General features: G+C 45.3%; 1 protein-coding gene across 1 annotated transcript in view; it reads right to left on the bottom strand.

Moving 5' to 3' along the window:
- The window catches only part of LOC126336571 (serine/threonine-protein phosphatase 6 regulatory ankyrin repeat subunit A-like), a 129,709-nt gene that overhangs the window by 19,831 nt on the left and 95,910 nt on the right, over positions 1–13,968 (bottom strand). The window contains exon 3 of the mRNA XM_050000464.1: positions 12,760–13,564. Coding sequence (XP_049856421.1) covers positions 12,760–13,564 — 805 coding nt within the window. The remainder of the gene's footprint in view (positions 1–12,759; positions 13,565–13,968) is intronic.

Below are 13,968 nucleotides of genomic sequence, written 5' to 3'. Positions count from 1 at the left end.
CCACTGTGATGGTGTTGTCCTAACGGATTACGTTCATCCACGGCAGACCGTCAATGCACAGTATTACTGTTCGTTTTTGGAGCATCACCTGCGACCAGCTTTACGAAAGAAGCGGCAACACTTTCTGCGCAACCCACCCATCATTTTGCACGACAATGCGCGGGCGCATACAGCGCAAGCAGTGGCTGCTCTGTTCGGTCGATGGGACTGGGAAGTACTGTACCATCCACAATAATCCACGGACTTAAAGTCCTTGTGGCTATGATTTGATTCCGAAGATCAAGGAACCACTTCGTGCCAATCGCATCAGAACTGTTCCAGAGATTCGAGAGGCAGTAGACTGCTCCATTCGCACCATCAACAGAAGAGGCTCTCCTAACGGTATACTACGCCTTCCACATCGCTGGCGACGTGTTCTGCACAACGCTGGTGACTACTTTGAAGGACAGGAACAGGTGCAAACATGTAACTCTTTTGTATCGGTTGTGAATGAATAGTTGCCACTATTTAAGTTCCAACCCTCGTAATTATTAAACTATTATACATGAAACTGGAAACAGAAAATTATAAAAGAAAACAATTTTGATATACGAGTAATGTTAAAAGAAAATGCGACAGATTTAGCAGTAGACTTGCCTTCACCTGCACTGTTAGGGTAGGTCTCAGAATGTGTCCTCTAGCCAGATGTCCCTGCGCAGTGCCTCCCTAGATTACTTAAAAAAGGTGTTTAAATATTCCAGTCTGCTTCATTCTAGGTTAGTGCTCTAGCATGGTGCCCAGTACACCACTCTATACTAAAAAGATGTATGTCTTTATAATAACACGTTTAAAGTGGGACCTGATGCAATAACTAGCGATGATTATGTAACATATGACACTCTGGCTTGATCTGTGTTAGCTGTTCTTATGTTTGGGTGTCTATATGTTATTCTTCAAGTGTTAATATCCTCTGTGTCGGTGCTCGAGAGTCTGTTGTACTGGAGTCCTCATCTGATTAACCTATTCGCCTGTTTGTCGTCTATTACGATGCCTGCGAGATCTGATTTGTTTACAGACGGTGTGTTATGTCTTGAAGATGACGTCTGTTACTTCATTGAGTTGCCCTCATTTGTGTGAGTCCCTGTTTTTATTCCTGTTGCATTTCACTGAGTGTGTGAGTACCATTGTCAGTGTAGCTTGATGAGTTTGGAGGACCTATATTCACTACATTGTCAGTTGCCATCCGCAGAAAGTGAGAAGTGTTGTAAGTGTGTTGGATATGGGCCATGATCAGTCAGGAGACGAATGATGCTACAGCCAGGATTGGCATGATTCATCCACAACCATTTCCTGATGTTCGGGAACAAGGTGTAAACCAGCTTTTATCATTTTGTTCTCACTTCGGGTGAGAACCACCAAGAATTTAGTTGGCATTCGTGTTCGATGTCTTCCCCTGTTACGAGGTGCATTCAAGATCTGAGGTCTCCGATTTTTTTTCTAATTAATTACTCACCCGAAATCGATGAAACTGGTGTTACTTCTCGACGTAATCGCCCTGCAGACGTACACATTTTTCACAACGCTGACGCCATGATTCCATGGCAGCGGCAAAGACTTCTTTAGGAGTCTGTTTTCACCACTGGAAAATCGCTGAGGCAATAGCAGCACGGCTGGTGAATGTTTGGCCACGGAGAGTGTCTTTCATTGTTGGAAAAAGCCAAAAGTCACTAGGAGCCAGGTCAGGTGAGTAGGGAGCATGAGGAATCACTTCAAAGTTGTTATCACGAAGAAACTGTTGCGTAACGTTAGCTCGATGTACGGGTGCGTTGTCTTGGTGAAACAGCACACGTGCAGCCCTTCCCGGACGTTTTTGTTGCAGTGCAGGAAGGAATTTAAACATTTTCGTAGGATGCACCTGTTACCGTAGTGCCCTTTGGAACGCAATGGGTAAGGATTACGCCCTCGCTGCCCCAGAACATGGACACCATCATTTTTTCAGCACTGGCGGTTACCCAAAATTTTTTTGGTGGCGATGAATCTGTGTGCTTCCATTGAGCTGAATGGCACTTTGTTTCAGGATTGAAAAATGGCATCCAAGTCTCATCCATTGTCACAACCGACGAAAAGAAAGCCCCATTCATGCTGTCGTTGTGTGTCAACATTGCTTGGCAATATGCCACACGGGCAGCCATGTGGTTGTCCATCAGCATTCGTGGCACCCACCTGGATGACACTTTTCGCATTTTCAGGTCGTCATGCAGGATTGTGTGCACAGAACCCACAGAAATGCCAACTCTGGAGGCGATCTGTTCAACAGTCATTCGGCGATTCCCCAAAACAATTCTCTCCACTTTCTCGATCATGTCGTCAGACCGGCTTGTGCGAGCCCAAGGTTGTTTCGGTTTGTTGTCACACGATGTTCTGCCTTCATTAAACTGTCGCACCCACGAAATCACTTTCGACACATCCATAACTCCATCACCACATGTCTCCTTCAACTATCGATGAATTTCAATTGGTTTCACACCACGCAAATTCAGAAAACGAATGATTGCACGCTGTTCAAGTAAGGAAAACGTCGCCATTTTAAGTATTTAAAACAGTTCTCATTCTCGCCGCTGCCGTACGGTGCTGCCATCTCTGGGACGTATTGACAATGAATGCGGCCTCATTTTAAACCAATGCGCATGTTTCTATCTCTTTCCAGTCCAGAAAAAAAATCAGAGGCCTTAGAACTTGAATGCACCTCGTATATTACTGATCTTATCGTGTCTTCCTCTCTCAAGCCAGCAGAACACAGTCCGATATCTGATAGTTTTGTCAATCAGGAAGAGAGCCAACACCACACAGAGTGCCTCTGTTGAGAGAGTACAGAATGCTCACGACAGCCTCACACCATTCATGCTAGTCACTAGGAGCAAGCAGACGTGCCCATACTCTTGCTGCGAAGCTCACCACTGATTGATATTTATGATGTACATTTCAGTCGATGGGTGTTGTTGTAATATTCCTTGCACCTAGTTCATATGCTGTCTTGTGCACTGCGATTTTTCAAATGGCTCTGAGCACTATGGGACTTAACTTCTGAGGTCATCAGTACCCTAGAACCGTAGCGGTCGCGCGGTTCCAGACTGAAGAGCCTGAACCGCTCGCCCACACTGGCCGGTCGCTGCGATTGTTAATTTGTTTGTGTTACACCATTGTTGTATAATGTGCAGGATACCACAGGCTTTGCTCTGTAGTGTCGACTGTTGTCTGCAAGAAACTGGCACACAGGTCATTGCTTTGCCACGACCTCATCAATGTGCCAGTACTCATCTAGTTAGATTGCGATATCCCAAAACATAGGTCCATGAATGAATCCTTGGGGGCATCCTATGTAATCTTTTTGACTACTTTCCATTTTCTGCCTATCATTCTGCGACTCAGTATATGCACTAACTGAGTGATCTATTGTACTGGATTCTGGTACCTGAAGGTCATGGAGTCGAGCAGACAATGCAAGGGGCCAAAGACTGTTGAACGTGCCTACAATGGCGATTAAGATAGCGACAGCATACTTAAATTCAGTGTTCCCTATGGAGTGAAAGACTGCATTTACTGTACTGTCGACTGGTTTGTCTACTTTGAACCCATAGTGGTTAGGGCTAAGGCTAAGTGTTCCGTATGTTCCCATAGGCAGTTACATTGGAGCTGTTCCACTTAGCTAGGGAGTTGATAAAGCATACAGGTCTGTATGTCTTAGGTCCTGATGGGTCTTTACTGATTTTTTGATGGTTATAGTGTTGGCTGTTTTCCATGGTGCAGGCACCCTGCCCGCAACTCGTGGTCATGCGGTAGCGTTCTCGCTTCCCACGCACGGGTTCCCAGGTTCGATTCCCGGCGGAGTCAGGGATTTTCTCTGCCTCATGATGGCTGGGTGTTGTGTGATGTCCTAAGGTTAGTTAGGTTTAAGTAGTTCTAAGTTCTAGGGGACTGATGACCTAAGATGTTAAGTCCTATAGTGCTCAGAGCCATTTGAACATTTTTTTGCAGGCACCCTACCCTGCCGAAGATATGAAAGAGGAAGCCGTCTGGTATAATTTTGTGCAGAGTATAACTTAATCATAGCTAACACTTGGTTTAAGAATCATGAAAGAAGGTTGTATACATGGAAGAACCCTGGAGATACTAAAAGGTATCAGATAGATAATGGTAAGAGAGAGATTTAGGAACCAGGTTTTAAATTGTAAGACATTTCCATGGGCAGATGTGGACTCTGACCACAATCTATTGGTTATGAACTGTAGATTAAAACTGAAGAAACTGCAAAAAGGTGGGAATTTAAGGAGATGGGACCTGGATAAACTTAAAGAACCAGAGGTTGTACAGAGTTCCAGGGAGAGCATAAGGGAACAACTGACAGGAATGGGGGAAAGAAATACAGAAGAAGAAGAATGGGTAACTTTGAGGGATGAAATAGTGAAGACAGCAGAGGATCAAATAGGTAAAAAGACGAGGACTAGTAGAAACCCTTGGGTAAAAGAAGAAATATTGAATTTAATTGATGAAAGGAGAAAATATAAAAATGCAATAAATGAAGCAGGCAAAAAGGAATACAGACGTCTCAAAAATGAGATCGACAGGAAGCGCAAAATGGCTAAGCAGGGATGGCTAGAGGACAAATGTAAGGACGTACAGGCTTATCTCACTAGGGGTAAGATAAATACTGCCTACAGGAAAATTAAAGCGACCTTTGGATTAAACAGAGCCACTTGTATGAATATCAAGAGCTCAGATGGAAACCCAGTTCTAAGCAAAGAAGGGAAAGCAGAAAGGTGGAAGGAGTATATAGAGGGACCATACAAGGGCGATGTACTTGAAGACAATATTATGGAAATGGAAGAGGATGTAGATGAAGATGAAATGGGAGATATGATATTGCGTGAAGAGTTTGACAGAGCACTGAAAGACTTGAGTCGAAACAAGGCCCCCGGAGTAGACAACATTCCATTGGAACTACTGACGGCCTTGGGAGAGCCAGTCCTGACAAAACTCTACCATCTGCTGAGCAAGATGTATGAGACAGGCGAAGTACCCTCAGACTTCAAGATGTATGTAATAATTCCAATCCCAAAGAAAGCAGGTGTTGACAGATGTTAAAATTACCAAACTATCAGTTTAATAAGTCACAGCTGCAAAATACTAACGCGAATTCTTTACAGACGAATGGAAAGACTGGTAGAAGCTGGGGAAGGTCTGTTTGGATTCTGTAGAAATGTTGGTACACGTGAGGCAATACTGACCCTACGACTTATCTTAGAAGAAAGATTAAGGAAATGTAAACCTACGTTTCTAGCATTTGTAGACTTAGAGAAAGCTTTTGACAATGTTGAATGGAATACTCTCTTTCAACTTCTGAAGGTGGCAGGGGTAAAATACAGGGAGCGAAAGGCTGTTTTACAATTTGTACTGAAACCAGATGTTAGTCATAAAAGTCGAAGGGCGTGTGAGGGAAGCAGTGATTGGGAAGGGAGTGAGAGAGGCTTGTAGCCTATCCCCGATGTTATTCAATCTGTATATTGAGCAAGCAATAGAGGAAACAAAAGAAAAGTTCGGAGTAGGAATTAAAATCCATGGAGAAGAAATAAAAACTTTGAGGTTCGCCTATGACATTGTAGTTCTGTCAGAGACAGCAAAGGACTTTGAAGAGCAATTGAACGGAATGGACAGTGTCTTGAAAGGAGGATATAAGATGAACACAAACAAAAGCAAAACTAGGATAATGGAATGCAGTCGAATTAATTTGGGTGATGCTGAGGGAACTAGATTAGGAAATGAGACACTTGAAGTAGTAAAGGAGTTTTGCTATTTGGGGAGCAAAATAACTGATGATGGTCGAAGTAGAGAGGATATAAAAAGTAGACTGGCAATGGCAAGGAAAGAGTTTCTGAAGAACAGAAATTTGTTAAAATCGAGTATAGATTTAAGTGTCAGGAAGTCATTTCTGAATCTATTTGTATGGAATGTAGCCATGTATGGAAGTGAAACGTGGACGATAAATAGTTTAGACAAGAAGAGAATAGAAGCTTTCGAAATGTGGTGCTACATAAGAATGCTGAAGATTAGATGGGTAGACCACGTATCTAATTAGGAGGTATTGAATAGAATTGGGGAGAAGAGGAGCTTGTGGCACAACTAGACTAGAAGAAGGGACCGGTTGGTAGGACATGTTCTGAGGCATCAAGGGATCACAAATTTAGCATTGGAGGGCAGCGTGGAGGGTAAAAATCGTAGAGGAAGACCAAGAGATGAATACATTAAGCAGATTCAGAAGGATGTAGGTTGCAGTAAGTACTGGGAGATGAAGAAGCTTGCACAGGATAGAGTAGCATGGAGAGCTGCATCAAACCAGTCTCAGGACTGAAGACCACAACTACAACAACCCTGCCGCAGAGTGTCATTTAATAGGTCTATCAGGTAAGACGTTATTAGTGGTGCTGCCTTTTGTAAGGTTTCCACTGGAACATACGCTATTGGTATCTCCCCTCCCTGCTCCTTGGGCGTAAAAACGATGGTGCTGTCACCCTGGCCATGTAACCAGTTCGCTTTGCCGAGTAATACACCTAAGAAGGGGCGATGTCGGCAGTCTGCTGGTACTTGCATGCTCAATATAGCTGTGGAAGCAACAGGTACGCAATTCTGCACTGTTTTCCTCGTCCGTTTTCGGTTTATCTTTAAGACTGAGTTCGCGTTGTGGGATTGTAATATTCTTATCACTTTGCTGCTCACTTTCGCTATTAGCTGCACATATTCTTTTGCGAATCGTATCTAAAAAAAAAAGTTCAGGACAAGGAAACGAAGCAAATGACGAAAACTAATCACAGCATTTACGTTAGTGGCCGTAAACGTCGTCCACGGAGCGATATGACAACTGTGAACAAAACAGAAGGCGGAAACATGCTCGTCCACATATTGATTGTTGCTCTGATAGCGGGTCTGTAAACAACTAGCTGTTAATCACTTACCTATTCTCGTCTGAATTGGCCTATATGTACTCATTTCCTTTCTACCTGACCAAAGCATCTTCTATCTGTTCTGCTTTTTGTTGTGAATAAATATTGTGGTGTGGACTGTGACCAGCCAAGAAACATAGCACTTCATGACCGTTGTATGTGCATCATTTCGCGCCGTACACCGACGCTCGAAATGGCCACGTAGAGCACACTTCTGCCCATTGTAATACTTTCCAAGTCAAATTGTAACTCTCATTCACCTTTTTTCACTTCCAACTTTGCAACGAGCCTGTGATCAGAAGCAAACTGTACCTCCTCTTTGAAGACAGTACGCTGCTCACACCTGCTTATCTGTGAATCCAAAGGGTATAGGCCAAGGACAACCAGGGGCACTTCCATCAGACTTAGTGTTGCACGCCACTCAGTCCACAAAAGCGCCCTTTTCTGAATTCTTCGTAACATGCTCTCTGTTCATATGCACTGTCGGTTCTCAGTGAGCAGTTGACAAGTACGAGATGCATGTAGCGAATTCGTGTGACATACGATATGCTACGAAAGTAGTTGAAAGTGGGGCGTACGTGAATTTCAGAATTTTTACACGGGTTCTGGAGGGGGTACGAGGTTTACTTTATAAAAGTTAAATGTTGGCAAAATTGCAAACAGCTGAAGCTGATACACATCAAAAACACTGTGATATTCAGCTCTGGAAAGGTCAAGGTATTTCGTTATTCAATGGAAAAGAGGTATTTCAGTGAGTTCAAAATTCTCGAAATATGACCTGATCAAAAATGTTGGAAACATGGAAATAGCGTGATTTGCCAGAAGCTAGCTGTCACCAAATGCTGGACCAAAACTTGCTATTTTCACTGATTTTTTAAATTCTTATATGACGTGAGAAGTTGCAGTCGTTTGAGAGAAGGGTAGAAAAATTAACATAAGCATGGACATAATTAAATTTAAGAACAGTTTTTTGACATTGTAAGAGACGATATAGAAATCTGTACTGTACGTGGATTTAAGATTTTTTTACGAATTTTTGCGAGAGCTAGAGAGCTGAAAGAGATTTTCTGTGGCCACAGAGAGTGGAGCGTTGTGACAGCTGCCTGCAGACAGCAGAGGTCACGCCTTAGGGCTAGGCTAACGCACAGTAACGCGACCCCTGCGCAGAAACGCTTTATCGTCCCGTGTGTTGGACGAGTCCATCCCGCTGTTCTGAGGGGGTGACTGCCCCAGTTAACTGTCAGTAGGCTACTTGCGTACGGTAAAAGTGTTTTTATTGTGATCTGTTTACTACCTAGCAAGGCACCACAGACTTTTCGCGCCTTAGGTTCTGCAAGTGCGATTAAACGCACTGCCACAAAGTTTTTGTTAGAACAGGCAAATGAAGAAGCAACAAACTCATTAAAAAGATTGCTCAGGGGATACAGGAATATCTATTCGAGTTGCACAATAAAGAGAGTAAAGAACGAGGGGAAAAACGGGCACAAGTACTTTGCAAGGCTTCACTATTTCAGGAAAGATCTAGATGAAAATATTATATTTAGGTAATACTGAAGTACAGGTCATCAGGGACATGCTTTTCTTGACACATATTTTTTCTTTTACAATGTCAGTATCATAGTAACCAATGTTCCATGCTAGACTATTTTTTATCTTTCTTTGTTTTAGGAGATTTTTTGCTGCCAACCGTCAGTTGGGCTTGTTTTGGTCTGGTTGATCCGTTTTTGTGTGACTATTTATTTTTCAGTAGTCTAGTGAGAGAACATTGGCTTTGCACGCTATAGGCTGGGCGAGTATTAACTCCTTTTTGAAATTTGTTTATAACTTTTCTAATACTTTGCTAATTTCCAAGAAACAAAAAAAACATTTTGTTCCTTATAGTCGTAGAGTGTATTGTATTATATCTCATTTCTTTTATGTCATTTGCGATATCATTGGGGGATAATGGTGCAACATCTAGCCTTGTATTAGAGGGCTCAGCTGTCATTCTGGCATCTATGATACAAGTACAGAGATGGAGGCGAAGAGTGAAAGGACCTTGTGCCTCGGTAGATTCAGAGACTATAAGGAATTGCCACTCAAAGGTAACAGAGACAGGTTCTGCATCAGACACCAGATGTTAAGAGAAGTGGGAACCCTCAACATCAAGGGCAGAGGAAAATGTGCAGGTCCTACAGAAAATTTTCACTCGAAGTTATCAGAAATCACAAAGACAGCCATCTCGTGTCGGTGGATGAAAGAGTTGAATTTTCGTCCATGGAAACCACATTACTGCCAGGAATTATTGCTGGAAGACTGTAATGGAATATGGAGAGATTATGTTTGCTTGGTATGAGGATTGGTGTGATAATTATATCCTATGATGAGATGAAGCCGTGGTGACCATCGCAGATGTTATTATTGAGCAACAGAGGATCCAAGGATGGTTGCTGTACAAAGCCAACATCGACCAAAGGTCACCGAATAGTGCAGCATGACATCTAAAAACGTTGTGGGCCCATATCTCATTTGGGACACAATGAATGCAGAACAGTACCTTGCTATGCTTGGAAACTGTGTTCACGATATTGTTCCACATGGAATAACTAGGATGACATAATCTTTATCTTTCCCCTTATCCTGTCCTTGGGTGGCTCGACACTCATTTTCTAGGAGGGTGGTTGGGATGCCACGACCCCCTCGAACGTGTGACAAAGGGTCTTGATCTAATGCCATGCAATTTGTTCCTCTGGGGGTGGGGCAAAAGAGGAAGTTCATCACACAAAACCAAAACTCTTGATGAACTGGAGGACCGAATTAACCAAGTTCTTGGAAATATACTGCTGGATTACCTACAAAAAAAATAGTTCAAATGGCTCTGAGCACTATGGGACTTAACTTCTGAGTTCATCAGTCCCCTAGAACCTAGAACTAATTAAACCTAATTAACCTAAGGACATCACACACATCCATGCCCGTGGCAGGATTCAAACCTGCGATCGTAGCGGTCGTGCGGTTCCAGACTGTATCGCCTAGAACCGCTCGGCCACCCCAGCTGGCGATTACCTACAGAAGTCTACCACAAACATCCACATCCATTTGCAGAATCTGGTAGGTAACAGTGACACTTATGCTGAATTTTAATGGTGCATAACAGTTCTACTATTCTAAGGAACAACACATTTTTGAGCTGTGCGTGGCTCGTGTTCCCGCCACAATCTATTTTACACTCTGTTTTTAACATACTCCCATCTCACTACGTTAATTTAAATTACTACTGTCACTGAGTTGCTGTTTTGCCTGACCATGACAAAGCGGTAGCAGCGCATATCAATATATTCCCTCTCGTAGTATCTTTGCCGGACTGCTATTACTTCCCGGTCGTTGTCTGTCGGGCAGCAGTTCGGATAGGCAATTTGGGTCGCAAGGCTGGGGCTGCCAGTCAGTTGGGGATGCGTCGGGAGTGCAGTCCGGACCTGCCATTCGGGCAGTTGCAATGTGGCACTAGTGCAGCCGGGTTGGAGCAGTGAGGTCTGCGTCGACATGGCTCATCTGACCATTGCCGCCACGCATCACTTAAGCTGGGCCACAGTCTTGGTGGATCGTCGGTCAGTTGCCCAATCGGATGACGCTTTTTGCCTCACCTATTGTTCATGAGTCGGCTATTTGCAATGCGGCACTGATGCAGCCAGGTTGGAGTAGCAGCAGCAAGGCCTGTGTCGACATGGCTCACCAACCATTGCCGCCACGCATCACCTGAGCCTGCCCACGGTTTTGGTGGACCGTCGGTCAGTCGTCCTACTGGACGACGCGTTTGGGTTCACCCATCATTCATGAGTTGGCTGTGTGTGTTTGCATCGATTCCCGATTTGTCTTCGTGCACCCTTAGTTGCTATTGTGTATCGTTCAGTTCTTCATTCAAGTGTTTGTCAGGTTGTGTGTGTAGTTGGTGTTGTGTCTATTGACGACGATTTTAGATGTTGTCGGCATTCTGGAGAGTCAGTCGGTTGTTGCGGACGAGGGAAGTTTTCTGCATGGTGCAGTTGGCTGGGGCTGCTGGCAGTCCCTGTGCAGTGTTGGAGTGTGTGTGGAGCTGTCCGATCGCTACGAGCTTCGTGGTTCACTGACTCAGGACGTCAAAGTGGAGTGGTGGTTTCAACTACGCAAGCCATGTCTATTCATGGTGTGGTGGAAGCGTACTGGTGTTCTCTGGTGAGCAACACCGAATGGTTCTACTGCTGAGATTTAGCCACCATGCGGTGCAATTAACTATTTTGGTCGACTAAGATTTGAGTGCACCAATGGAATTTTCTGTCTTGTGGCCGCTAGTGTTCCGGTTACCTGCCCAGTGTTCTTATGAGCGAGTTAACTATTACTGTGTTTCAAATTCAAGTGTACCGGCAGAATTTTCTGCCTAGTGGCTGCTAGTGTTCCGGTTACCTGCCCTGGCCACTAAGGTAATTTTAGGCAATGTCCTTTCCTCATCAATGTCGCTGTCCAATTTTGACAACTAATATGTACTCCATTGTGGATTATCACGTTTGGAACACTGCCAGTTGGGGTTCTCATGTGCTGATTGATGGGAAGCAAGTTGTTGTGTCGGTTGGTCCGTGGCCGCCCTCTGGTTGGGTTCCGACGGATCAAGTATAGTTGGTCTCACCACCTGTCTCACCTAAGTGAACAATGACAGAGCGATCTCCCTGGATGCCTTCTGAGTGTCAGCGGTGTTTAATTATCTGTTGTCAGCAATTTAAGTTTTAGGCTTATGGTTAATGTTTGTCCCTTAAAATTTTGCAATATTAATTTTAAAATTTACCTTTCAAGCTTAAACACTGTGGCCTTCTGCCTTTAAAGATTGTGGTAATATATTTTGAAATTTTGAAGTTTGATTGTGGCCATCAGCCATTGGTATTGCACTTTGCATATGTTGTTTCTTGATATTATTTTATTACTATCTTAACTGGATTTTATGTTGTTGATTTCTAAGATTTCTTGTTGTTAAACATGCTGGTCTTCTGCCTTTAAAGGTCTATGGTACTGTATTCTGAAGTTTTGAAATTTAATTGTGGTTCTCAGCCATTTGTGTTGCACCTTGCAAATGTAGGCTTTTGGGTTTTAAATTATTTTATTGCTATCTTACTAGAATTTTTTAGTTTTTTTAAGGTTTCTTGTTGGCCTTGTGCCTTTAAGTGTCTATGATTATATTTTCTAAAGTTTTGGATATTAATTGTGGGCCTCCGCCATTTGTATTGCACTTTGCGTATGTTGTTTTTTAATTATTTTATTGCTATCGTAATTGGATTTTTATGTTGTTAAGATTTCTTGTTGGAGGCCTTCAGCTGTGAAAGAGTTGCAAAATTTCAATAAATGACAATTAGAAGCAGAAACTGACCTCAGACCTTGGCCCTTTCCACAAGCCTATTACCTGTTCTGCCCAGCGGGTTTAGCGGACGTCTCAATTGTGTTTCGTGAAAATTGTTTAAGTATTTAAAAAGTTATAAACAAATTTAATAGGGAGTTAATTCTCAGGCCACCCTGTTTATTTGTCAATGTAGTGGTCACACTGAGTTAATCAGTTAATACTGTCATTTGCAGGATCATTGGGTGTGGCTAAGTTACGTGAGATATGCATCTGTCAAACTGCCCTGTGCTGTGGTGATTATTTACAACAGCGGACCTGTGTACCCTCTGCCAACTGAGCATGTACGAGTCAAGTTATTTTCTGAGCAGTGTACTCGTTGCAACTTCGAGTTTCGAACGATAGATACTAACTAATTTAGGTCAGTCTACGGAGAGTCGTACTAACCGTGCGTTCGTCGACGACCGGGCTGTCGTCGTTCTCGTCCAGAAGCGCGGCCAGGTCGTGGCGGCCCTGGTCGAGCGCCACCCGTTGCGGGGAGAAGCCGGCCTTATTGCAGACCGCCTTGTCGGCGCCGGCCGCGAGCAGGAGGGCGGCCGCCGCGATGCTGCCGCCCACGGCTGCGCAGTAGAGCGGCGTCTGCCCGTGGTCGTCGGGCCTGTTGACGTCCTGCGCGCCGTCGGCCAGCAGCAGGCGCACGGTGGCGGGTCGCGCGTGGAAGGCCGCGACGTGCAGCGGCGTCCTGCCGCCGGCACACAGGGCGCGCCGGTAGGCGCCCGCGGCCAGCAGCGCGCGCACCGCGACCACGCAGCCGGCGCGCGCCGCGTAGTGCAGCGGCGTCTGGCCGGTGGCGTCGGGCGGGTCGCACGTGCGGCCGCGGCACGCCTCCAGCAGCGCGGCGAGCGCGGCCGTGTTGCCCGCGGCGGCCGCCCAGTGCAGCGGCAGCGCCAGCTCGCCGTCCGCGGCGGCCGGGTCCGCGCCGGCGCGCAGCAGCGCCTCCACGGTGGGCGCGCCGCAGCGGGCGGCGGCCGCGTGCAGCGCCGTCACGCCGTCCCGGTCCGCGGCGCGCACGTCTGCGCGGCCCTCCTCCAGCAACAGCGCCACCGCCGCGTCCTGGCCGCGCGCCGCCGCCCACTGCAGCGCCGTGCTGCCCCACGCGTCGGGCCCGGCGGCCGCGGGCGCAGAGAGCGCGCGCACCGCCTCGCGGCAGCCGGCCTCGGCTGCCAGGCACAGCGCCCCGGCACCCGCGTGCCTGTCCGTACAAATTACAACGGGGTAAAATACACGGAGCGAAAGGCTATTTACAATTTGTACAGAAAGCAGATGGCAGTTATAAGAGTCGAGGGGCATGAAAGGGAAGCAGTGGTTGGGAAGGGAGTGAGACAGGGCTGTAGTCTATCCCCGATGTTATTCAATCTGTATATTGAGCAAGCTGTAAAGGAAACAAAAGAAAAATTCGGAGTAGATATTACAGTCCATGGAGAAGAAATAAAAACCTCGAGGTTCTCCAATAACATAGTAATTCTGTCAGAGACAGCAAAGGACTTGGAAGAGCAGTTGAACGGAATGGATAAGATGAACATCAACTAAAGCAAAACGAGGATAATGGAATATAGTCGAATTAAGTTGGATGATGCTGAGGGAATTAAATTAGGA

Source organism: Schistocerca gregaria, chromosome 1, assembly GCF_023897955.1.
Source record: "Schistocerca gregaria isolate iqSchGreg1 chromosome 1, iqSchGreg1.2, whole genome shotgun sequence".
Lineage (NCBI taxonomy): Eukaryota > Metazoa > Arthropoda > Insecta > Orthoptera > Acrididae > Schistocerca > Schistocerca gregaria.
Note: the sequence above shows the minus strand (reverse complement) of the source record. Positions and strands in the feature narration are given on the sequence as shown.